Raw genomic sequence first — 23867 nt, 5'->3', positions numbered from 1 at the left:
GCTATGGTATTTCAGGCAACCAGCCCCCACTGTGAAGCTACCTAGTGGGCTGCCAACAGTCACCTCTTTTGAACAAAGCACTGTTCTATCACTCTTATCACTCAGGAAACTCCAAGGGACATAGTTGCTCTGTATCAGGAACCAGGGAAAAGGCCAAATACAGGTTGAGCATCTATAATCTGAAATGCTCCAAAATCTGAAAAATTTTCTGCACAAAGCTGATGCCACAAGTGCGAAATTCCATACCTAACCTCAGGTGATCTGTCACAGTCAAAAGGCAAACGCACTAAAAATAATTGTATAAAATTTTATAGAGGCTATGAATATAAGGCATGTATGAGATACAGTGAATTACATGTTTGGACTCAGATCCCCTCCCCAAGATATCTCATTCCATCTATGCAAATATTCCAAAATAAAAAAAAAATACAAAATACTTCTGGTCCCAAGCAATTTGGATAAGTAATACTCAATCTGTTTATATTTCCCATTTTAGATCTGCTTATTGGCTATATGACTCAGATAAATTGCTTAATCCCTCTGTGTCTTTGTTTCCTCATCAATAAAATGGAGTTAATACTAGTATCTATCCCATAGGGCTGTTGGAAGAATTAAATAAGCTAATATATAAAATACTTGGAACAATGCTTGATACACAATAAACAGTAAAAATGTGTTTATTATTATCTCTGCATGCATTGCCACCCCTGAATTAGTAGCAGTAAGACTACTCCCCTCTTTCCTAGCTCCATTATATATATATGGAACATTTTATATATATGGAGCTATAATTATGGTTATAATCTCTTTTTCTTTCTTTTTTAAAAATCCATTCACCTTGGCTACCAGGATCTCCCCATTTCTGAAGAAATTCCCATTATTTCCTGCTTAGTGTGTCTTCCACCATTGCTCATTCACTTTTCCACTGCTTCTATTTCAATCATAAAATTGCAGTTTAAAAAAAAAGCTCATTGATCCCATTTCTCTTTGACTATCAGCGTAAACCTGACTCCTAGGCACAAAGTAGTACAGGTATGTGCCTTCAAGATGTCTTTTAAAACCTTTGGTTTGTAAAAATGCCATTAAAATATTTCCTTACATTAACCTAAGAGTAGATGAACACCTGGGCCCCATTCCTTTGCATCAGGAAATGCCCTTCCACCACTATGAGAGCCACACATGCACACACACACATACATGTGTGCACATATGCACACACACAAACATACATGTGCACACATGCAAACACATACAGGTACGCATACACAACATACATGCATGCACATAATGCACAAAACACACTCATGCACAGACACATATACATGCACACCTACAGACAGACAAAACGTAACTGAGCACAAATCTAAGTTTCTGAAACCCACAAGAGCGAAGTTGCATTCCTGTTGTAGGGGTCTGAAGTCTCACTAATGTTTCCTTCATAAATCCCGTATTTCCATAAAAGAAAAAGAAAAGAATTTGGGGTGTGTGATGGCAGTGTGACCCTTACTGTGCTTAGTACAGTCTAAAGGCCCACACGAATGAATGAATGAATGAATGAATGAAGCGGTGCAAAGAAACCGTTATGGTCTAATTAAATGTGGGCAGACATATCCAAGCCTGCTAGATACCCCAAGCTTTTAAGAAAATTTATGATTCTTCATACAAATAACAAACTTGATGCCTAGGAATGAAATAGGCAGAGCTGGTTTGGGGCAAAACTGTAAGGTAATTAAAGTGTGTTTTGCATACTTTCGTTAAATCCTTGTTTTTTCCCGTTGCTCATTTTCTGAGCTTCTTACTCTCAAAGTAGTGGAGATTTCACCTTAGAGAGAAAGGATGCATAAAATATTTCAATATTTCCATATGTAAAATCTCCCCTCAAGCTCTCCAAATGCTAGTCTTTGGGTGTATTTGCAAGTCTTCCAAGCCAATCTAACTTCAGTTGAAGGTTAGGGATTTCCAGCTTTACACCAGTCAATATAAGGAACAGTAGCTGAGTGGAAAACTGCTCTCCAAATGCAGGGCTGTGAACTGACTTAAAGAATGCAGGACACACATGGAGGAAGCACAGAAAGTCTTTGGCCCATACCAGCCTCTAGGCATATCAAAGAGGGCACATCTGGAGAACCTTGATTTCCTGCATGTCTGCATTGCCTGGGTACCCAAGCAGGGCTCTCTGTATCTAGCTCCAGAAAGCAAGAGTGACAATCACATTAACCTTTCATCCTGTGCACCCAAATTTCTTTCAGTCAAGCCACTGTATCTTGACCCTCAGGGACATGAAACCAGCTCTTCTGTTCCTAGGACAATAGTCCTGCCTTTTCACATAGTATTGCTTTATTCAGATTATCTGCACCCCACCTTGGGATCTACCTTGCATTGCCAATACCCCCTCTGCTGATAGTGAAATCTCAGCTAAGGATTCTGAGTCCCCTGGGCTGCTCTCTTGGGGGTGGGTGGGTATTGCTAAGGGCATCATAGTCACCAGAAGGGCAGCTAACTTGCATTTTTGCAATAAACAAGCACAGGCTGAATACATTCTATGTGCTTTGAGCTCAAGAGATAGAAGACTAGCTAAAAAAAAAATTAAAGATTAAACAAAAACCAACTGATACTTCTGGGTCTTTGGGATTGATTATAATTCTATCCTTCAGTTTACTAGTTGGGGCAAGAATTTAAAATACTGATGATATTCATGAATAAAGCCATAAACCAGGGGAAGTCGAATTAGACTGGGTTTATGGCAACAGATGTGAGTTACAATTAGAAAGTTTTTACTATTGGTGACTTGAAGGAATTAATGTCATCAAGATGTAGAACAATAGGAAACCCAAGAGAGTCACTGCAGACATGTCATGCCATAATTATTTTAACTCTTGTACCATCAAGGAGAAGTAGAAGGATGCTATACAAGAATTCCTAACACCCAGAGGTGATGACAGTACTGATGTGAAACCTTCCTAGACCTGGAATACGGTTATTCTACCTTCTCCCATCATGCAAGAATTCAATTCCACACATTTCAAACAATACTTATTAAGGCAGCCTATTGCCAGGAATTCACCAGCGACCAAGATCATTAAGATCCCTCAGCAATTACGTTCTCTAAAAATATGTATGTAGATTTAAGTTGCTCTGTATAAAAAATGTTAAGAAGAGAGAAAAATATTTAGAATTCTGAGGGGCCTTCATTAATATTTCTTCTTTTTTTATGTACTCAGGTAGAAGCTGTTGGCCCCAACTAGATTTTTCTTCTCTTAGCACTTCTAAATTCCATGCTTCTTCCTTTCTTTTTTGCCTTTTTGCCTTTGCTTGTGATGCCATGGTGTCAGCCACATAGAATAGTTCCCATACTCACAAACCTACTTCTATGCTCATTCTTCAAGTAGGTATCCATCTATCCTATGAAACCTTTCTCCTTTCTGGAACCATCTCTCCTTCCTCTGATTTCCTCCAGTATGTCTTTGGCCCTGTCTTGAATTGCTCTGAAATATCTTATCTCCTCACAAAAATTGACAGAACTCAAGGGACCAGATCTCTCTCACACACAGGAGAAAGCACATGCTATATGCTTAATAGGTGCTCAGCTAGCAGAGAAAAGAAGAGAGGAAGAGAGGAAGGAAAAGAAAGATGGAGGAGAGAGGGAGAGACTAATAGAGGAAAAGAGGGAGGAAAGGGAGAGAAACAAAGGACAATGAGAAGGAGGAAGAGGAGGTAGAAAGTGCAAAGGAGGAGAAGAAATATAGACAGTTGCAAGAGGTTAAAGGGAAAATGTTACGGGATGAGGGAAGAAGAAGAGGGAGAAATTGAAGCCATTCAGTAAGGCAGTAGAGACATGTCCCAGTCCAAAAGTAGGATCTAGCCACCATGGTCATAAGAAACCAAAAAACAGGGTACTTAGAGAGAAAGAAAGCAAGAAGCAGGTTAAAGACAAATTTCCACAGCTTAACCCCCTAGTTTTGTTTAGAGCAGCTGTGCCTACTCACATCTAAACATTCAGACTGAGATTTGTTTCAGGAATTCCAGTTATTATAAGATGAGATCCTGAATTGTTCAATGGGCTTCTGTATCCCTTCATGTTTGGTTTGAGTGCATAGTATTTTCAACTATCTATTCATTTATTCCTTCACTCAACAAATATCAAACAAAGACCCCACACACACATGTACCAGACACTAGACTTGCTGTTAGGGATACAACCTTCATCAAATTCCCTATTTTGAGGGAGCTTAGATTCCAGTGGGAGAAGAAATAGATGGCAAACAAAATAAATAAGCAAATCAAATGGTGGAAAAGGTAAGAAATCATTATGGAAGTGCTGGCAGGGATCAAGGAAGGATGGTCCAAAGGACTGGCAGACAAGGTAATTTTGATCTAACTGCTGAAACAGGTGAAGGAACAATCCATTAGGATGCCTGAGAAGATTATTCCAAGCACAGACAATAGCCTGTGCAAAGGGCCTGAGGCAAGAGTACATCTAGTACTTTGAAGAATTGCAAGGAGCCCGAGATTGCTGAATTAGAAAGAGTGAGGGAAAGGCTATTAGGAGTTACAGTCAGAAAAATGGTAGATGAAAGGACAAACATGATGAGGACTTTGGCTGTTCCTGGAGGAATGATTCCAGAGTCCCTTGAGAGTAGGGACAGAGGAGTGATACGATGCAACTTAAATTTTCAGAGCATGACTCTGGCAGCAGTATTGTGACTAGACTACAGGCAAGCAAGTTTGGTAATGGGGAGAGCAGTGAAGAGGTGATTGCTGTGTTTGGGGTAGATGGGGGTTGTGTGGACCCAGAGAAGATTCCAGTGGAATAAAGTCTATTGCCTTCCTGAAAAACTGCCTTTGCACACACAGTGCCTTATGTTTGGAATGCCTTGCTTCCTGCAAGAATCATTTCCTGGATTTCAGGGCTCAGTGCCTATGGCCCCCATTTCCCACAAGTCCCCAAAGAAGATTATTGCCCAAACAGCACTGTTTATTCACCATATTATGTTGCAATTACCCATTTACTCTCTGCCTCCCTTGTAAACTGAGAACACCCTGATTTCAGCTCAGTTTGCAAACATTTATATTCTGTGGGAATAAAGAGGTGAAGAAGACATTATTCCAATTATAATCTAGTATGGGAGAAGACTGAACAACTCCCTCACTTACCACAAAGTTGGATTCACAGTTGTCACATAAATAAGTGAACAAAGAAATGTACCAGAAGCCAAACTACCATGGGCTGGAGCTGCGGTATCCTGATTAGCAATGCTGTTGAAAGTGTCATAGTGCAAGGCTTTATCTGCTGCTCACTTGGTCCCCCAGCTATTTCCCCAGGACTTGGTCCAGCCAGGACAATTGCCCATGGATAATACAGCATGGAGAGTTAGGGATCATGTCAAAGTGAGAGAAGGAGAGTCCATGGAAGATTCCAGGGAGCAGGGGAGTACAAAGTGATTACAAGTAGTCGTGGGTGTATTTCTTTTTTTCTGTGAAAGTGGTTGCTGATGCAAAACTATCTCCCTAGAGTCTCTGGGTGACATTTGTTACTCAGTCCTTAAACAGAAATTCTGTCCTTTTCACTGAATTGCTCCTCCTCTGCTAATGTCCTATCTCCCCCAAGTCCCAGGCAAAGCATTTGACATTTGTTACTGGTACAAGAGCATCATTTGCTGAGTGTGGGTGAAAAAAAAGTTTCCCCAAAGGAAGGAAATGAGTGATGATCTCAGATCTCACCTTTCTTCTTTTGCCTTGAACACAGCAGCAATCCACAGCCACACTGGGCCCTGGTGGGGAGTTGCCCTGAACAGTCTTACATCCTAGATTTGTGGACATCTCTTGCTGTAATGGCCACACACATTTCCGTGGATGGCAAAGGTAATAGGTCACGGAGTGACTGGATAGGATGGGATGGGGGCTTCAGGGATGTCCATTTCATAGGAAATGGAGACCCCTAGGGAGAGGTTCCATTCCTCTGATCACCAAATGTTCCCTGAGAGCCTGCTGTGAACTGTGTGTTGTTCCAAGTGCTGGGGATAAGAAATAACAATAAATATACCTAGTCTCTGCTCTCAGGTGTCCACTGAATAGTGGGCATGCCTAATTTCAATTAATTATTCACACAGATAGATATAAACCTGCAACTCTGATTTCTAATATGAATTAAAGTGACACGGACCACTGAGAATCTACAGCAAAGAGAACTGAATTGGTCAACAGGGTCAGCAATGTCTTTTTGAGCAGTGGACTCTCAAGTTCAAACTGACAAATTAGTAAAATATGTAATGATGGATGAAAAGAGAGTTCAAAACAAAGGGACGAGTAGGTACAAGGGTTATATTGCAGGAGACAAACTGCAGGTACCAGGACCTGCAGGCTAGCCAGGGAAAACAAGGGAAAGTCCCCAGTGAAAATGAAGAGGTTAGAGAGGTAGAGAAGGGATAACCTTATGGGGCCTTGATGCCATTTCCACTCCATCTTTATTCCCCCCAGCAAGTGCCTGCACAAAGTGCAGTTAGCTAGGCATCTCTCAGGTACTGCAGCCATAAATTCAACCAATCAACAATGAATGATCAAGATATGAGAAAAACATATTTAGAACATATTCAGAATTTTTGGTCATCATTTGTAAGTAATGTAGCATGATAATTATTTACCTAACACTCACAATGCATTAGGTATCATAAGTAATCCAGAGATAATTTAAAACATACAGAATTATACATGCAGGTTATATGAGAACACTATGTGATTTCATATGAGAAACTTGTATATCCTCAGATTTTGGTACCCACTGGGATCCTGAATCTGATCCCCCTTTGATACTGAGGGATGACTATGGTTCTCAACGAGGAGTGCAAACTCGTAGAGATTAGTACATCCATTCATCCTTCCAGCATTCAATTTTTAGATAGCAAAGTTGTGCCTAAAATTAGGACAATAAGAAGAGAAGTCTACATTCTCTTCCCTCAAAAGAGAGACTAGTCTGGTAAGATGTAGAAATAGAAAAATGACCCTATCTTATGGGAAGTGGCATTGTCATGTTCGGTTGCCATGGGATGGAGTGACTCAATCAAGAACTGTGGAGGGGCCAGGGAGGACTTGGAAGAGAAGGGAAATATGTTCTTGGTTCTGGGCGTTGATCATTTAGAAGCCATTCTTTTCCTTTATTAGCACTAGGTACCTGTTAGTTTCCACACCCCTCCCCTCTCAGCCCCTAGCTCTTCAACCTCCAGTGCCATTCAGTGTAAATCTTTCTTGGAGTGTTGTTTCTCCTTGTGGTCATAGAGTAACAGGCTACTAAACCTGCCTGTGGTGTGAATTACGAGCTGCTCCCTGGAGCCCCAGCCTCTGTTGCCCACAGAATGAATTGTGATGCTCCAGGCTACTGGGCTTTTTATTTATTTATTTGTTTGCTTTAGCATATTTTAATCTGATCATTAAATTGCAATCTGCCACCCATCCCCCTGACTGTCTTCAGATGGAACAGATTTTTCATAGGTAATGGTTCCTGTAAACTTTGGGGATGGCAGCCACCGGAGCAAAACTGGGAGAGGTTGAGTGAGAGATTCAGAAACACAGCCCACCTGGCTGGACCTTGGCCATCCTTTGCCCTGGGCTCAGCCCAGCCTATCCCAGTGCAGCTAGCATGGTCAGCTTCTCCTGGCAGCACCTATGGCTTTTTGCAGCCTGAGAAACTTGGGCTAAGAAAGCAGAGGTGAGTGCCTGCATCTTGTCCCTGCATGCATAAGATAATTCAGGCTCCACGGTAGTAAAGGTGTCACACAACCTGCCTTTATGGTATCACATGGGGAGAAATCTGCACTGATAAATCGAAGGCAAAAAAGGATGCCAGATGGTACCATGGAGAATGTGTTCTCGAGGTCATCCTTCTCATCTAGTGCCACTCTGCATGGAGCAGGGGAGGGGAGGGGTTAGATTGCCATCTGACAAGAGGACTATGACCTTACACAGGTGACAGGCTGGCTACAAGATTGGTACCACCAATTTGCCTAGCATTTTTTAAAGTGTGCTGTCACATTCCTTTGGAGCTTTACAAAAGTCCTGTAAGCCAGACACAGGAGGTGTCATGATTCCCATTCTACTGGTAATGAAACTGAGACCCAGGACTATGGAATAAGTTTCTTAAGGAAGTACCTGGCTCATAGCAGGTGCTCAATAAGTGCACGTTGAGCTCATGCTGCCCTAAAGAAACCTCAAAGGCACATTTCAAGATTTACTTCCAGAATCATATTCCAAGAAGGTCCAGGATTGAGATCCTGGGAGCCTGAAACTCCCCTTAAACAAACTGGGTAAGCAATCCCCACCAATGGCCCATATTTAATTTGTGTACATACCACAGCCCTCAATAGTGAAAAGGTACTTTGAAGATGTGGTTGCATAAGGAAGGAAAAGATATATCTATATATGATAGTGTTTATCATAGACTGTGCATAGTTTTAAGGGTTTTGCACATATCCACTTATTCAATTTTCTCAACATCCCTAAGAAGGTGCTATCATTATATCCCTTACAAATAAACAAACAAAGCTTGAACAACTTTCCAAAAGTTGCACAGATACAAAGCAGAGGAGCTTTGGAATCTAGCTTGATCATCTGAGTCACTGACTGCTACCATACCACTTCTTTCTTTATTCTCGTCCAGCACATGTATCTATTATCCTAGCATCTCAAGTACAAGTGAACTGATGGAAGCAATTCTAACCAGGGAATGGGACTGAGAGCTTAGGAAAAGAAGGAGAAAAGTGATAGCAGACATTCTTTGCCATACTAAAGAACTCAGGGCTTTCAAAGAAATAAACCATCAAAGCCTGACAAGTCCTTACACACTCTGTAGCTTCTAGAAATGGACCCAGAGCATAGAGCTACCTCAGTTCTTTCAGGAGAAAGGAGAATCCAATCTGTAATTAAAACTCAGGATGTCAAGGTTCTAGTCCTCAAACTAGTCACCAGAACATGACCTTTAAAATCTTGTGCTATGTTTTTTAAACTCTTAAAAACAAAATAGATATTTCTATTCATTATCTCGTAACTGGTTTAGCAGTGGTGGTGACATTGCATGTCTGTGAAGGAGCTGAATTTATATAAACCAAGGTAAAGCTAATGACTCTGTAATCCAATCACACACTGGGCAACCTGGAGAGGAGGCTGCTGTCCTGACTTCTTCCTGTCACCCAGCCTGTTATCCCTGATTCCTACATATTATCCAACCATGAAGTCACAGAAAGCACATGAAGTGTCACCAGATGCCAGAACGCTCTGTAATGACACAGGACAGTACTACAGAAGCTGTGGCCCAAAGCCACCAGGCCAAGAAATCATCCTGAACTGACATTCCTTGAAGATAATCTTACCAAGATGATGAGCTTTCCCCCAAAATATTCTGATCCTGAGTTTATAACCCTTGACCTTTCCTTATTCTAACCAGAACCATGGACACTAACCCTTACCTGGCACTAGTCATGACCCTCAGAATTATTTGACCATAATCTAGATGCTAACTTGAGGTTGATGACTGGTGGTCAATTTGTTTATTTTATCATTTGTGCTCTTAATTGTCCCAAATTAAACAAGATGAGCTCTATGTTTAAAGAATCATACCACAATCAAACTTATAATAAATAAATCTAATTTTAAAATAAATAATTTGACATCTGAGATTCAGAAGGGGCCTCAGCAGTCCTCTAGCCCATCCCTTCTTTTTCCAAGCTATATTATCCAGTTTGTGGGATCTGACTCTCATAGGGTGGCCAATGATGGTTTTCAGCAAGAGAAAAACTCTTTTATTGAAAACAGATTTCCAAGAAACCAAAGAAAGAATCCAGAACGGAGATTGAGAAATCTATGAGAAGGGTCATGAGCTTGGTACCCTTGTCTAGATTTCAAATCTTTGTTCTGCTGCTTAGGAGCTGAGAGTTCTTGCACAAGTTATCCAACCTCCCGGGGCCTTCTGAGGCACTTTCCCCATCTGTAAACCATGGATTTCAGGGTCACCAGGATTAATGAGATTCACAGCAGGTGCTCCATCCACATAATTTTCCTTTGTGCTTTCCCAACATCCTATATAGGGCTTCACATTTAGGACAGGCTAGAAAATTGTGCTACACAGACAATAGTTTGGAGACCATGCAGGAAAACAAAATTCCCTGTTGGGGACAAAGCATTTCAAGGTATTGAGGAAAAATAAAAACACATTTGCAAAATTCATGCACAGATGCCCAAAGCCAAAGGCCTCGCAGTAGGTACATCCGGGTCTGTAAGATCGAGTGTACCAATTTGAATGGTGGCCTGTGTCTCAACACACCTTTCTCATCAGCTCTGAGGGTTCAGGAAACACAGAAAGAAAACAAACCCCAGAATCAGCCATATACCCAAGAAGGCAGGGAAGGGGGGAGGAGTCAGCCGGGGTTTCAGTCACTGCTCACCAACTGCTTCCAATGCCCTGTGGATTTCTTGTCAATGATTATTCAATCTCAGTCCTGACCTTTCTATTCTAAATAACAGTGCAATATCAGCACAGCACAGCCCGCAGCTTTTGCAGGAAATTAACTGTATCTGGTTCTCACAGGAGACCCAAGAAATCCCGTCAGTTGCTAAGCCCAGACTGGTTTACAAAAAAAAAAAAGACCCAGCATTATCTTCTTTTCATACATTCCTTCTAATACCCGTCTAAATATCACAGCACTCCCAGCTGTTTAATTCTAATAAATACTCATCTATTCTCAAAACAGACAAATGTTAGGTCTCAGGTGGGCCCCAAGCATTTTGTGTGCTAAGGAAGAAGAGAAAATGGAGAAAGAGAAAGAATAGAGCAGCTCAACCAGCTGTAGATTTCCATACATGCACAGAGTGAGCCTGAAAAAAATGGCTAATGGTTTCCAATTGAGCCAGAGCCTGCAGTGACTTCAAGGGGGCCATTTTTAATAACCAGTGCTGCCCTGAGATCAGTGTTGCCTTGAGGTCTCTCTGTAGCTCCATGTGGCAGAAGTGTTATGAGGGTCTTATGACAGAGTTGATGTCTCTGTGTATCCGGAGTACTGGAGGGCAGGAGGAATGGTTCAAAATTCACAATTAGGAGCCCAGGTTACTTCCCAGCTGTGAGTTGGGAATTAGACCTGAGTTCAGATGAGTACACCACACATAAGAACCCTACGTGAAGTATAAGAAAGGTAGACAGATAGACAAAGGCCATCTGTGACTTCTAGAACCTGGTTTATTTGCAAATAATATGCTCCAAGGGATGGGAGGGGAAAAAAATGGAAGAGCCAGCTGACATTTGGGCTTGGGAAGTGGGATTTTTGTGAATGAATGTGAAAAAATTCTTTGTTCTTGGACTCCTTGATCCTTGAAGAATCCTGACTTTAAGTAGACACAGTGGCTAGCAGTCATGAGAGATTCTCATGGATGATCTGGCTCATACCCAGATATCCCCCCCCCACACATATCCATAGTCTGTAAGCCTGGCACCCCATCCCCCAGGCAGTATTCAGCTGTAGGGAGCCAAGCATGGATGAGGTTTTGACCCGGATCCTGTGGGTCCTTCTAAGAGCCAGTTACAACTATTGTGATTCAGGTGGCCCAAGGATGACAAGATATTTCCCAGTTGGAGCAGCTATGGATTTTAATTATCTCCAACTTGTACTGCATTTTCTTATCTAAGTCAGTAGTTCTCTAAGTGTGTTTGGAAGAACCCAAATGGCAGGTGAGGAGGATTCTCCTGGCCATAGGCAGGTGGGCCTCTGACAGTTTGAAAGTTGGTTCTTGTGTCTCAGGCATAAGTTAATAATAAGATGTTATTTTAATGAAATTGAAATACCACCCCAATGATGCCACACCACAGTCAGCCAGAGACTTTCCATTCAGTCAAGAGGTTTATTTAGAACTCTGTGTGACCATTGACAGTGATGCTCCATGGAGCCTTTAGTCCACCGAAAAACCTAAAGCCACAATTCCAAGTCCATAGTTAAAAACCCATGAGGCCCATCTGTCTTCCTTTGCTGATAACTCTCAGGGGCCAGGACAGATTTTGTTTCACCTGGCTCTTGCAGATTTCTAAAAAACTCAAGAACCAGAAAATGACTACCTATTTGGCCCTGAATCTCATATGCCCCTGAATCTTACAGTCAGGTTTGGCCTTTAGCTTTGTACCAGTCAGCAGGAGTTAATGATCTTGTCAGGCAAGATCTTATCAAGTCCAAAACTTGACAAAATGTACTCACACAATGCAGTTAAATAACAGCACAAAATGCTAAACAGTGGGGTCTGATGAGATGCACAGGGAAGTTAAGAGAATAGAGTTCTCTCAGTGGACAGAGTGTTTTCCATGGGCAGAGTGCCTGGGGAGGCCTATGAAGAATGTAGGGTGAGAGGCAGGCCCAGGAAGCCAGGTAGGATTTTGATGGGCGGATATTACTGCCTCCAGTTTATTGGTCCAATAAACAGGCAGTACATGGTGGGTAAATAAATGTAAAGCAGGCTGGCAGTTTAATGTGGGTGCGTACAGGCACAAGCAGCTATGATTTGGGTTTTCATGAACTGATCAAAAGTGTTTTCCTACAGATTTTGGGGCACCTTACTTTAAGGCATCTTAGTGACCCTGTTCCATCCTGGAACAGGAAGGGAAAATCAGATCTGCAGATTAGCCCCTTTCTGGGGGCTCTCGGGATGTCTGCTGTTTTGCCAGATCTTAATCTCTAGAAATCCTTGGTGAACCTGTGAGTATAATGCCTCAAAAGACTGGTGAAGGTGGCCAAAGTACTTTTATTGCTATCTGTCGTAGAGTTCCCAAACTCCAAGTTGGAAGGGACCTCCTCCCAGAAAGAATGGACTATTCTCCCCTTTTACTCTATTGTATACCATTCTCTAACATATCACAGATAAAAAACATTTTTAAAACATTTGTTTGTTTAATAGAAGGTACCAAATTTGAAGTTTCCCTTTACAAAGACAGAGATAACATCTTGTTCATCTCTGTGTCCCCAGCCCCTGATCTAGTAGCAAACAATAAATGTTTAATACATGTTGAAACTTGGTTCATCTTAATCTTTATGTGGTGGAAGTTCAGGTCCTACAAAGAAAGGATCTGAAGAAGGCTATGAACTTTCCCCCAATGAAAAAAAATACCTATGCACATACTTTAAAAGTTTTGTAATGTCAGGAATGGGAGCACATGCCTGTCATCTCAAGAGGCAGAGATAGGAAGATCACAGTTGGAGGCAAAAAGAACTAGGGGCATGGCTCAGTGGCTCAAGTGGTAGAGAATCTGTCTAGCAAGCAAGAGGGCCTGAGTTCAACCCCTAGTACTGATGGAAAAATATTTTGTAAATGATTCCTGTGGGCTGCAGACTGCTCTAGGAGACATCATAATCACTATATAACATTCTTCACCAACAATCCTGCAGCTTCTGCCTGGGCCCTTCTAGTGACGGAGACTTCACTCTCTTCCCATTTGGGGACAGTGTTAATGGTTAGAGGCAGCTTCTTTATATATTGTGTAGCAGCCTTCCTTTCTGTAACTCCCACTCACCATCCTTGTTCCCTCTTGAGCAACATTAAGCAAAGGAGGGCTAGAAATTTGCTATCACAGAGGATCTAATCCATCATGCATGTAACTGCTTTCCAAATGTCATGGACACATGTCTGAAGCCTCCTTGGGTTTCTCTTGCCTCTGCTGGGTTTTGCTTTGATGGGATTTATGTCTCCTCACTCTCTTGATTCTGTGGCTTCCGAAAAAGCCCGGCTGATCCTCATCCTTGTTAAGGTGCTTCACCCAGAGTAAAACAGAAGATATGGGCATTATTTCCTCCTTTGTTCCACACAAGGCACTTGCCTTTATGCTGCCTAAGAAGTATTTGCTTTTGGCAAGCCCCTCACACCAATGACCCTTAATGAGCCAAGTGTCAGGAATGCTCCCAAGCCTTTTTTTCAGGTGTGCTGTTGATAAGCCCCCTCTGCCCACCAGGCATCTGTGCAGCTTGCTGTTCAGATCTAATTGCAGTACGTTTACATTTATCCTTGTTAAATATTTGGTCTTTGAGTCCAGCCTGGTGAGACCTTTTTGGATCCTGATTTTGTCATCCAACATATTAGCTCATTACTCATAGACAGCGTGTTTAATGTGAGACAAAGAGCTGCCATTTTTGGAGTATTTCTCTGACCAGACACTGTGCTTTACACAGCTATTATTTCATTCAGCTCTCATTCCAACACTTTGAAGTGTGTGTGTTATGACCCCCATTTCATGTAAAAGAAAATTGTGAAAAACTCAGAAAGGTTAAGGAACTTATCTATGGGCACACAACCAGTGTGTAATCAAGTCAGGATTTAGCCCTGACTCTGTCTGACTCTGAAGGTCATGTGTGTAGCCACCACACTATGGTTGCCTTCACAATAATCTTTCGAACAAGACAAATCAGGACTGGTACCTTGTGGCAAAACACTAAAGAGTGCTTCAGAATGAGGGTTGAGTCACTTAACATGATTCCTTCCCCTTTATTGGCACGTTACTTTCAACATTACCCACCATTATCCCAAGGAATAGCAAGAAAGATTTGCTCACTCTTTTGGAGAAATAGTTCTAGTAATTCTGTGCTGCTCCAAGAGGTTTCTTACCAAATAGTAAATGATGCAGATTTGATGTTTTTGGTCAATTCATGCAGGTCTCTGTAAGTGCCAGGGACCTTTTCCTGCACGTTCTGAAGCCACTGTTTACAGAACTGAGCCTTGGTTCTTGCCCAAGACTGTTGTTGCTGGACCCTGGTAGTTGGTAGTTGAGGGGTGAGGAATGGTTACATCTTTTAACAAGCCTTTAAGGCAGCAACAGAGGAAAGCCTGAGACTATCCTTCTAATATTCTCTTTAAAATGCCACATACCCTTCCTAATTATTTATAGATAAATCTTCTATGAATTTACACAAAAGATCATTGAACATGTTTTAAAGTTTTAGTCAGTACGAATGTGAATTTCAGAGCCAGTGCCCACTGACAACTTTATACATGGGCCTTACAATGACCACTTTTTATGCTTGTTGGCTTTTAATTTCAAAAACTCTAATGAAATTTCATAATAGTTTGTTTGTGACAGATGCCTTTGTCCTGAGCACACTGAGAAGTTCAGTGGGGGTGGAAAAGGAAAGACTAGATTTCTTTCAAAGATTGTTTAGAAAACAACAATTAAGAAAAAAAAAACAAAAAAACAAGAAACAGGGACACAAAGGGAGCTGGCACACACCTTTTGTTCTGATTCTTGACCTGAAAACCAAGATCTCCATAGGGGACAAGTCTGAGCAGCTAATAAGGAGTTGGCATTCCCCAGAATTCTGAGGTGTGCAATATCTGAGAAGCTGTTCCCTGCTGGAGTGATTGCTTTGCTTGAGCTTTTCCCTTCCTCTACTGAGTTTAGTTTTATATGAGAACTTTGGGGGCCATCAGACCCAGGAACTAGAACCCTCAGAATACAGTCCTGTTTTCTCCATTTCCCTATTCTGTGATATCCCCGGTCTTGACTGATGTTTTATGTGTGCAGATGTGTTAGATAAATTAGGTTGCATCATTTATTTAATTATAAGTATTGTATCTATAGCATATATGCATTATATTTATTATATAATGTTATACACACAAATAAATTATTACTGAATAATTTTAACACACCTCAACCCACACTCATAATCCTTTTCCTACTCTACTTTCAACAGGAGTGGAAACATTGGAGATCATTGTAGGTAGGAAAGTGGGGGTCTCTGAAGCAGTGAGCTTTTCCCTCAAAACTTTCCTTTACTACAAAATCCCATTTTGCAAGGAGGCTAAGACACAAAATTATATTGAATCCCATTCCATATAGATTCACAGATATCGTAGAATAGAAGAAGTACGAAGACCCTTGAAAGCATCAAAACCACCTTTCATGAGGGAACTGGTAAAAATCTGCAGTGCAGTGACACTTGCCTAACGCCGCATGGCTTAGCTTTGGTGTGTGTGCCTGCTGGGTGCTCTGGGAAATGGCTGAGTTCTGAGGTGAAGTCTGGACTGAAAAAGAGTTATGAAGTTACATCTGTAAAGGAAAAAGGTAAAAGGTAGAGTGACTGAGCAGGGAAGCCATCAAATACTGACACAAACCTGGGAAAGACTCAGCCAACCCAATAAGGACTTCCAGAACAAAATCACCCTTTAGATGAATCCCTCACTGGGCAGAAATCCTTGTACCAATGCCACTGTCTGAGGTAGGCATAATGAAGCTGATAGAGAGACCATCAACCAACCATATCACTCTGATCTGGGCTATGACTCCTTCTTGAAGGGAGATATGATGGCATACATATGTGGTTTTCATGTCAGCCACACAAATGGAATCGAATCCTGTATTGGCTCTATCTAAGTTCTAGCAAGATATTGTTTTAGTGGCTTTATAATAGTAATGGTTTTTTATTCATTATAAAGTATAAGAGTATTGTTTCGATACAAGTGCCCAAAAGGAAATAGATTGGTAGATAGATAGATACATGCCAAATGATTTTTCATTAAAACATTTTATAGCAGGCATTTTGGGCAGCAATTGAAAATGGCCTGAGGTGTCTCTACAGCAGAGGTCAATGAACTCAGGACAACCCCTTGAATTTTCCATTAGTGAGGAGTTAGATGAAGTAATAAATAAATTATTATTAAGCACTTTGCAAATAGAGTGTTATGTAAATGCTAAATAATCATAATAATACAGTAGTATGCTGATCTTGATAAACGGGTCGGCTTCCATGTCATTTAAAATGGATGGCGCAGCAAAGGCTGTGAAGATGAATGAGGTCCATGTTCGCAAAGCTCAATAACAGCACAGTCTCTTCTGCTAGGAGGCTTGGGTCTCCTCCAGAGTTGCTGCATTCTCTTCCCCTGGTCTCCGTGGGACAATTAGCAGAAGAGAGAGATTCTGGCCAGCTTTAAGGGGGTAGTAAAAAGTCTCCTATGCAGGGCTTTTGAAAGTAGACTTAGGTGAATGCACAGGGATTTGCATTTCTGAGAAGTCAGGGCTAATCTATAAAGGGCTGGGGGCAGGGAATTAACATTTATTGAGCGCCTCCTGTGACCCAGACACTGTGCTCACGCAGTGCTCTCTGTTTATTATCTCATTTATCCTCCAGGCCAGCACATTAAGGTAATAGAGGAGTGGAAGAAAGCGGAATGCATTACTATTTTTTGTAGAAAAGCAGAAAGACCGGCTCCAGTGCTGGAAACACTGTTTTCCTTTTGCAATTCTGGATTGAGATCGAAATAAGGAGAGAATTCCCAGGAATCAGAGAAAGAAAGCCTAATCCAATCATTATCACAGCCTCCAAGTGCTGAGGCATCTTAGGATGTACATTTGTGTGACAAGTGCTATCTTCCTTTGTGGCTACACCCCAAAACTGCTCCTCCTTCCTGACCCTTATGCATCCTCGACACCAAAGCTTGCTGGAACCTGACCCAGATCTTTCATGCACCTAAGGATAGAAGGACAGCCATGGGCCCAGTACTGCTCTAGTGGACACATGTACATTATCTCATTTAATTCTCAGACACCACATGATTCAAGTTTTATTGCTTCTTAGATGAGAACACTTAAGATTTTAAGTAACTTGCCACAAGCCACACAACTAGTTCAAGGAGGAGGAGGTGAGAACCAGGTTGGTTCGCAAAGCCTGGGCTTTTAATGGTTTGGTATTCTCATTCCATCACCTGTGAATTAAGAGGTCCTGATATTTGGGGATTTGTTTTCTCTTTATCATTACTGGCTAAGTTCCTAATAATGGTTATTTACCCTTCTATTTAATATGCCAAATTTTAAAGGTATAAAAGTAGTTTAAGTATTTGTTTGCTAACAGCTTTATTGAGCAAAATTGACATACAACAAACTGCACCTTAGAAGTGTGCAATTTGGTAAGATTTGACATGCATATACACCGGTATCACCACAACCAAGATAATAAACATATTCATGACCTTGAAACTTTACTTTTAATATGAAAGGACGTGACTCTAACTAATATATATCATAAGCACTTTTGTAATATCACAATGTATCTGGGGTACAACTATAATATGCTAATAAGTAAATAAAATAAATTTTTAAAAACTTTACTTTTTTGGCAATCCATCCTTCCCACATCTCCTCACCTCTTTCCCTCCCTAGCAACTAATTTCTCTTTTGTCATTATATTTAGCTTGCAATTTCTAGTGTTTTATACCAATGGAATCAGGCAGTATACTCTTAGTTTTTGTTTGGCTTCTTTCACTCTGCGTAATTACTTTGAGAATCATCCAAGTGTTTTCTTTGTCATTGTTTTATTTACAGAGATAAGGATTTTCAATAATTAGTTACACCTTATTTAATTTTAGCTTTGGATTCAATCCAGAGCTCAAATTCCAGTTCTGTTATTTATTATCTATGTACCAAGTTTTCTTAACTTGCCTGAGGCTAGTCCCTTACCTAGGTAGGGGCAGTGTTAGAATAACTTGAGGTAGGGAGTGCTGATCAGAGGGGCCAGAGGGATAAAAGAAATATTTTGATGTATTAAAAACTAATCTGATAAAACAGTAGTGTTTTTTCTGTTATCCTTTTCTTTTGCTGAGTACAGAGAGGGTGAAGATACTGACCTAAAAGGGAGGGTTATATTTTGTGATGTTCAGTTAGGTGGGTATTGATCTCCCCAGACCTTGTACAACCCCTACATATCTCCTCATATCCCTTCTTCTCTATCATCCCATCATCAAACATGTGTTGAGCACCTTCTATGTATACACCACATGTTGTATGCTAGGGAATGGCTGTTGGTCTTTTCCCATGAGAAACAGAGAACTCATTTGGGGTATTCTGCCCATCACAGAAGAATTCCCCACTGGCTCAGCTCTTTGTGTGTCAAAGCACTATAATCTACAGTATACTGTTGTGCAGCAGCACAGCTGGGAAGGATGTGGAGCAATAATTATTATGATGCATCAGGTGACTGAGACAGAGGTGAAATGTCTTGGGGAAGGTCAGTCCATGGCTAATGTCCAGATCTTCTGGTCAAGGGTTCTTTCTGCTAAGGGGAATTTTTTTTTCTAGCACCCTCTTCCTGGGCACTTTGCCTTTGTAGTTTCCTGATTGTCTATTTTATCTCTTTCAGCTGACATATTTGACAAGCCCTCAGGAAATACTGACTTTAGAATAACTTGCCTTTGGTCAAATGCTAAATTCCACAGGTGTAAGATGGACTTGGGAAGAAGCCACTGTCACTTGTACTACCCCTCCACAACCCCACTGTTTGTCTGGAGGGAAGTATGTTTATCAGTTCTGTATGTAACAGGGAACACTAGCAAAACCAAATTAGCTCAAACTGGCTGCCATTCAGGTCAGCTAATTAAATTAGCTATTGTTGCATTACTGATAAGGACAGTTTGGAAAAGGAAAAAAGCCACTCATTCCAGCAGCCATAAAACTAAAGCCAAGAAAATGTGTTAATGGGAACCCCTCTGACTAGCAGCAGTACCTAGGGGTCTTTGGTGGACTGTTCTTTTAGCCATCTGCTCCAAACTCAGTGCTCACAGCCCTCTCTGGCTCTGCTCCTTATGAATACTGCTGCTTTCTGGCTTTCTGGTACCCAGCTGCAGCCAGAGCAACCTTCTCTTTCTCTTCCCACCATGAGCCTAATCCTTCTGGGAGTCTGGAGAAGAATGGGAATTTTTCTGGAAGAGCTATCCACACTTATGTATTAAAATGTAATTTCCCCATGGTATGCAAGACAGTTGATATTTGGAAGAGCTCCTAAAGAAAAAAGAAGAGAGGGAAGGAGGGAGGGAAGGAGACAGGCAGATAGGCAGGGAAGGAAGGAAGGAAGAAGAGCTAGAAAGGTCCAAAGAGAAGACATTTTTTGACTGCTCAGTATCTGCTCCTTTACTCGATAGCAGCCTCCCCACTATTGAGTACAGTCTTGGTGGGGCCATAAATTAAGTTGTCTGCTGTATTCTAGTTACCATCTGGACACATAAACTTACCCTAGACCAACTAACTAGAATTCTAGAACTCTGTACTTAAGCAGAGAGATGAAAAGACAATGACTATTATAGGAATGCAGCTAACCCCAATGAGACCTGCCACCTAGACCATGCCCTTTCTAAAATTAACCCCACCTCCTCTCAAACCCACCCACCAATTTGCTCTGGTTCTGTTTTCTAAGACTGGTTATCCAGGCTTCCTAAAATTCTGACAACTACCTGATACCTTTCTCATTCAGGCTTTTTCTGCTTAAATCAGCCAGTATCGGTTTTAGGACATTCAAGAAACTTAAAGATGGTCTTAGTCCAATTCTCTTCTTTGAGAGATGAGGCAGTGGACCAGAAATATTAAGTGACTTTTCTGAAAATCACACAGATGATCATTGGCAGGTCCAGAATTTTAACTCTACATGAGTCTCCAGCTCTGTTCTTTTGTGCTGCCTAACCATGGTGCTCACAATACATCAGAGAAAGTAAAGGCAACAAACTCTAGGGAATGTGTCTGTGAGTCCACAGGAGAGTGTGGAAAATTCTCATCTGGGGACGTAATATTCATGGCCCCCTTTTCCACTGATTTTATAGATTCTGTTTCTGCAAAAATATTCTACTGTGAGAAGACAAGTGAGATATAAACCTATTATTAAAACTGTCCACATGGGTACCTATACACAATGGAATTTTATGCAGCCATGAGGAAGAACGAAATGTTATCATTCGCTGGTAAATGGATGGAATTGGAGAACATCATTCTGAGTGAGGTTAGCCTGGCCCAAAAGACCAAAAATCGTTTATTCTCCCTCATATGCGGACATTAGATCAAGGGCAAACACAACAAGGGGATTGGACTTTGATCACAAGATAAAAGCGAGAGCACACAAGGGAGGGGTGAGGATAGGTAAGACACCTAAAAAACTAGATAACATTTGTTGCCCTCAACGCAGAGAAGCTAAAGCAGATACCTTAAAAGCAACTGAGGCCAATAGGAAAAGGGGACCAGGAACTAGAGAAAAGGTTAGACAAGAAGAATTAACCTAGAAGGTAACACACATACACAGGAAATCAATGTGAGTCAACTCCCTGTATAGCTATCCTTATCTCAACCAGCAAAAACCCTTGTTCCTTCCTATTATTGCTTATACTCTCTCTTCAACAAAATTAGAGATAAGGGCAAAATAGTTTCTGCCAGTTATTGAGGGGGTGGAGGGGAGAGGGAGGGGGCAGAGTGGGTGGTAAGGGAAGGGGTGGGGGCAGGGGGGAGAAATGACCCAAGCATTGTATGCACATATGAATAAAAAAAAAAGAAATGACAAAAAATAAATAAATAAAATTGTCCACATGGAACTTCATATATGTGCAGTGCCATTCTTTCACTACTAAAGATGAAGACTCTGCTTCAAGTTTATTCTGAAGCCCTCAATAACACAGGTTAGAAGCTCCCTACTGAGCAAATGTACTTATAGCACAATCAAGGGCACCAGTAACATTAAGGAGAGGGGTGAGTATACTTATTTTATAAGGTAGCCTGTAATGATAATTAGGAAAAAGTGATGGATGCTATACAATGCTATGTAATTACTTTAAATTTGGAAGTATATTCTCTAAGCCTCCCTCTCTTCATCTACACACATAAAAGCTGACTTTCTGTCCCTCAAGCTCAGCATTCTATGCTAAAATGTTACCTTATCCAGAATTTCTAAAAGCTAATGGATTGGGGATATTTACCGAGGTAATTTTTTTCAAAAATCTTCCCCAAGCTTGTAAGATAAAAGTAAAGGGAGAAACTTCGCTGGAGAAGCTGTGTTAAGAGAGTTTAGCCAAAAAAAAAAAAAATCTAGTGCCGCTTCAATGTTCTTTATGAGGAATATTGGAGAAATTTGAGGCCATCAGTCTTTGGGTACAAGGTGCTAATTTCACAAGACCCAATTCTACCTCCCCATATGTCACTGTGAGGGTATTATTAGTACTTTCAACCCAAAAGAAATCTGCCTTTCTACAGCGTCAATTCAATCAACTGTCAAATTGTGAAATTGATGAGGAAAAGTAGCCTTGCTGTAGGGAGTAAAGTGAACATAATTATTGCTTTATATCCTCCTAATGTAAAATAATATGAAATCAGGGGAAAATATTGTTATAATTCTATCACTTTCCAACAGTACTCATTTTTCTGCAATTTCCTTCTGATATTTGCCCATATATGTTTATTTCAATAATTAATATTTTGGAAATGTATTGATAGCTTAGTTTCTTTTTTAAGGCTTATCAAGCTGAACTTGGCCAATATTCGAATTTGGAAGTTAGAAATACTGCTTCTGTTCCTGACTTTGCTATACATTCTCTTTCTTCTTGATCAGCAACCAAAATTTGGGAAGACTGACACCCTCCCCTTCTGTAGTATCTAAGGGTAAACGTTCATGTCTGTGAGTTCTTCTCACCTATTCAGACTCTATCAGCTAATCTTAGATGCATTACTAACTTTTGAAAAAAGTACTTTTTTCTTTGACTTTGCTTTTGTACTGACTGAATTTCATGTATGGTTCATTTAAAACGAAAGAGAAGACAATAGTATAATTCTCCCTGTCAACCTTTGTTGACCTCTGATAGGGCCAGAAAAGATTGTTCTTCATCCATCTTTTTTAGGAGGAGGGAGAAAACAAAGTACAAGGGGAACGTTTTGGACTCAAATTAAGATGTGTAGATTTGAGATCTGGGTTTGTAATTTCCTAGCTATGTAACCCTGAGCTAGATACTAATGTTATTTGGAACAATTGCTTCATCTATAAAACACAGGCAATAAATAACAATCTCACAGAGTTATCATGAGGATTAAACAACCTAATGTAGGAAGAATGCTACAAAAATGAATTGCTTTTATTTCTTAAAAAGAAATTATAAATAAATTACACCATTGAGTTATTTCTAATACTTACAATGGAGACTCTTTTCTACATTACATGAATGAAAAAGTAACTTCAATTTTTGGTGGCTGATGAGCCATTTCTGGAGTCATCTAGGTCCAGGCCTTTTCCTTCTCCTCCTATTTTCAGCTGGTTAGCTGCTCATTGAGATCTTGCCAGAGGGTGGACAAAAGAAATAAAAAGTGAAATCAGTCAATTTGACTCTTTGATAGCATCCCTGATGAAACATTTGTAGATAGAGAGTGTTAAGGTTGTGAGTTAAACTGGAATTTTTGCCTTTTTACCAGGAAATTGCAAGAACCTACTGATTACTGGGATGATCTGGTGGTGACAGCTACTCCTCTTCTCTTGACTGAAGAAATGTCTTCCCTACCTGAACAATGGTCTCTCTTCCAGAATGACACATACTGACTTTGAAGAAGTGAGCAAATGCCTACTGGCTACTCATATCAACCAAAAGAACCCTGGTGAGCGGTGAGCTGGCAGATCCTGCAATTGGATGCTGGTTGCACCAGCAGAGTCCCAAAGCAATAATCATTCTTCTTTCTCTTCCCCACTAATCCAGGAATCAAATAATCACGCTTAAGCATTTACTTTGTACCAAATGTGGTGAGTAGCTATATATATATATATAAATATATATATATATATAATAACCTCTCAACTCACAAAAATTATAGTAAATTTAAAAAACGAGAGCTGTGCATGTGAAAAGACAGCTAATTACATAAGAGAGAGGACAATGAACATGATTACAGCATCTCCTATATGCCATCACTGAGTGAGGTGCTATACATGTGCTATTTTATCTAATCCCTACCACATCTCTGAGAGGCATTCATATCCTCCTTCTATGATGATGATACTAGGAGTCAGAGATGTTTAATAACTTGCCCAAGGTCACATAGCTAGGAAAGCATAGAGCCTATTTTCAAGTTTAGATGT

The 23867-nt window shown here is 40.7% G+C and overlaps 1 protein-coding gene across 2 annotated transcripts in view; it reads left to right on the top strand.

Annotated features, from left to right (window-relative positions):
* Positions 1–23517, top strand: part of Pbx1 (PBX homeobox 1) — a 296763-nt gene extending 273246 nt beyond the window's left edge. Inside the window, exon 8 of one of the 2 annotated variants that reach the window (XM_074047612.1) lies at positions 23210–23517. Coding sequence is in view for 1 of the 2 variants with exons in the window: in XM_074047609.1 (XP_073903710.1) it covers positions 23210–23230 (21 nt within the window). In the remaining variant the exon portion in view is untranslated. The remainder of the gene's footprint in view (positions 1–23209) is intronic. The other variant, XM_074047609.1, reaches the window with a different exon arrangement.
* Positions 23518–23867: the final 350 nt, after the last annotated feature.

This window comes from Castor canadensis, chromosome 11, assembly GCF_047511655.1.
Source record: "Castor canadensis chromosome 11, mCasCan1.hap1v2, whole genome shotgun sequence".
Lineage (NCBI taxonomy): Eukaryota > Metazoa > Chordata > Mammalia > Rodentia > Castoridae > Castor > Castor canadensis.
This window is presented reverse-complemented; position numbering and strand designations above follow the sequence as displayed.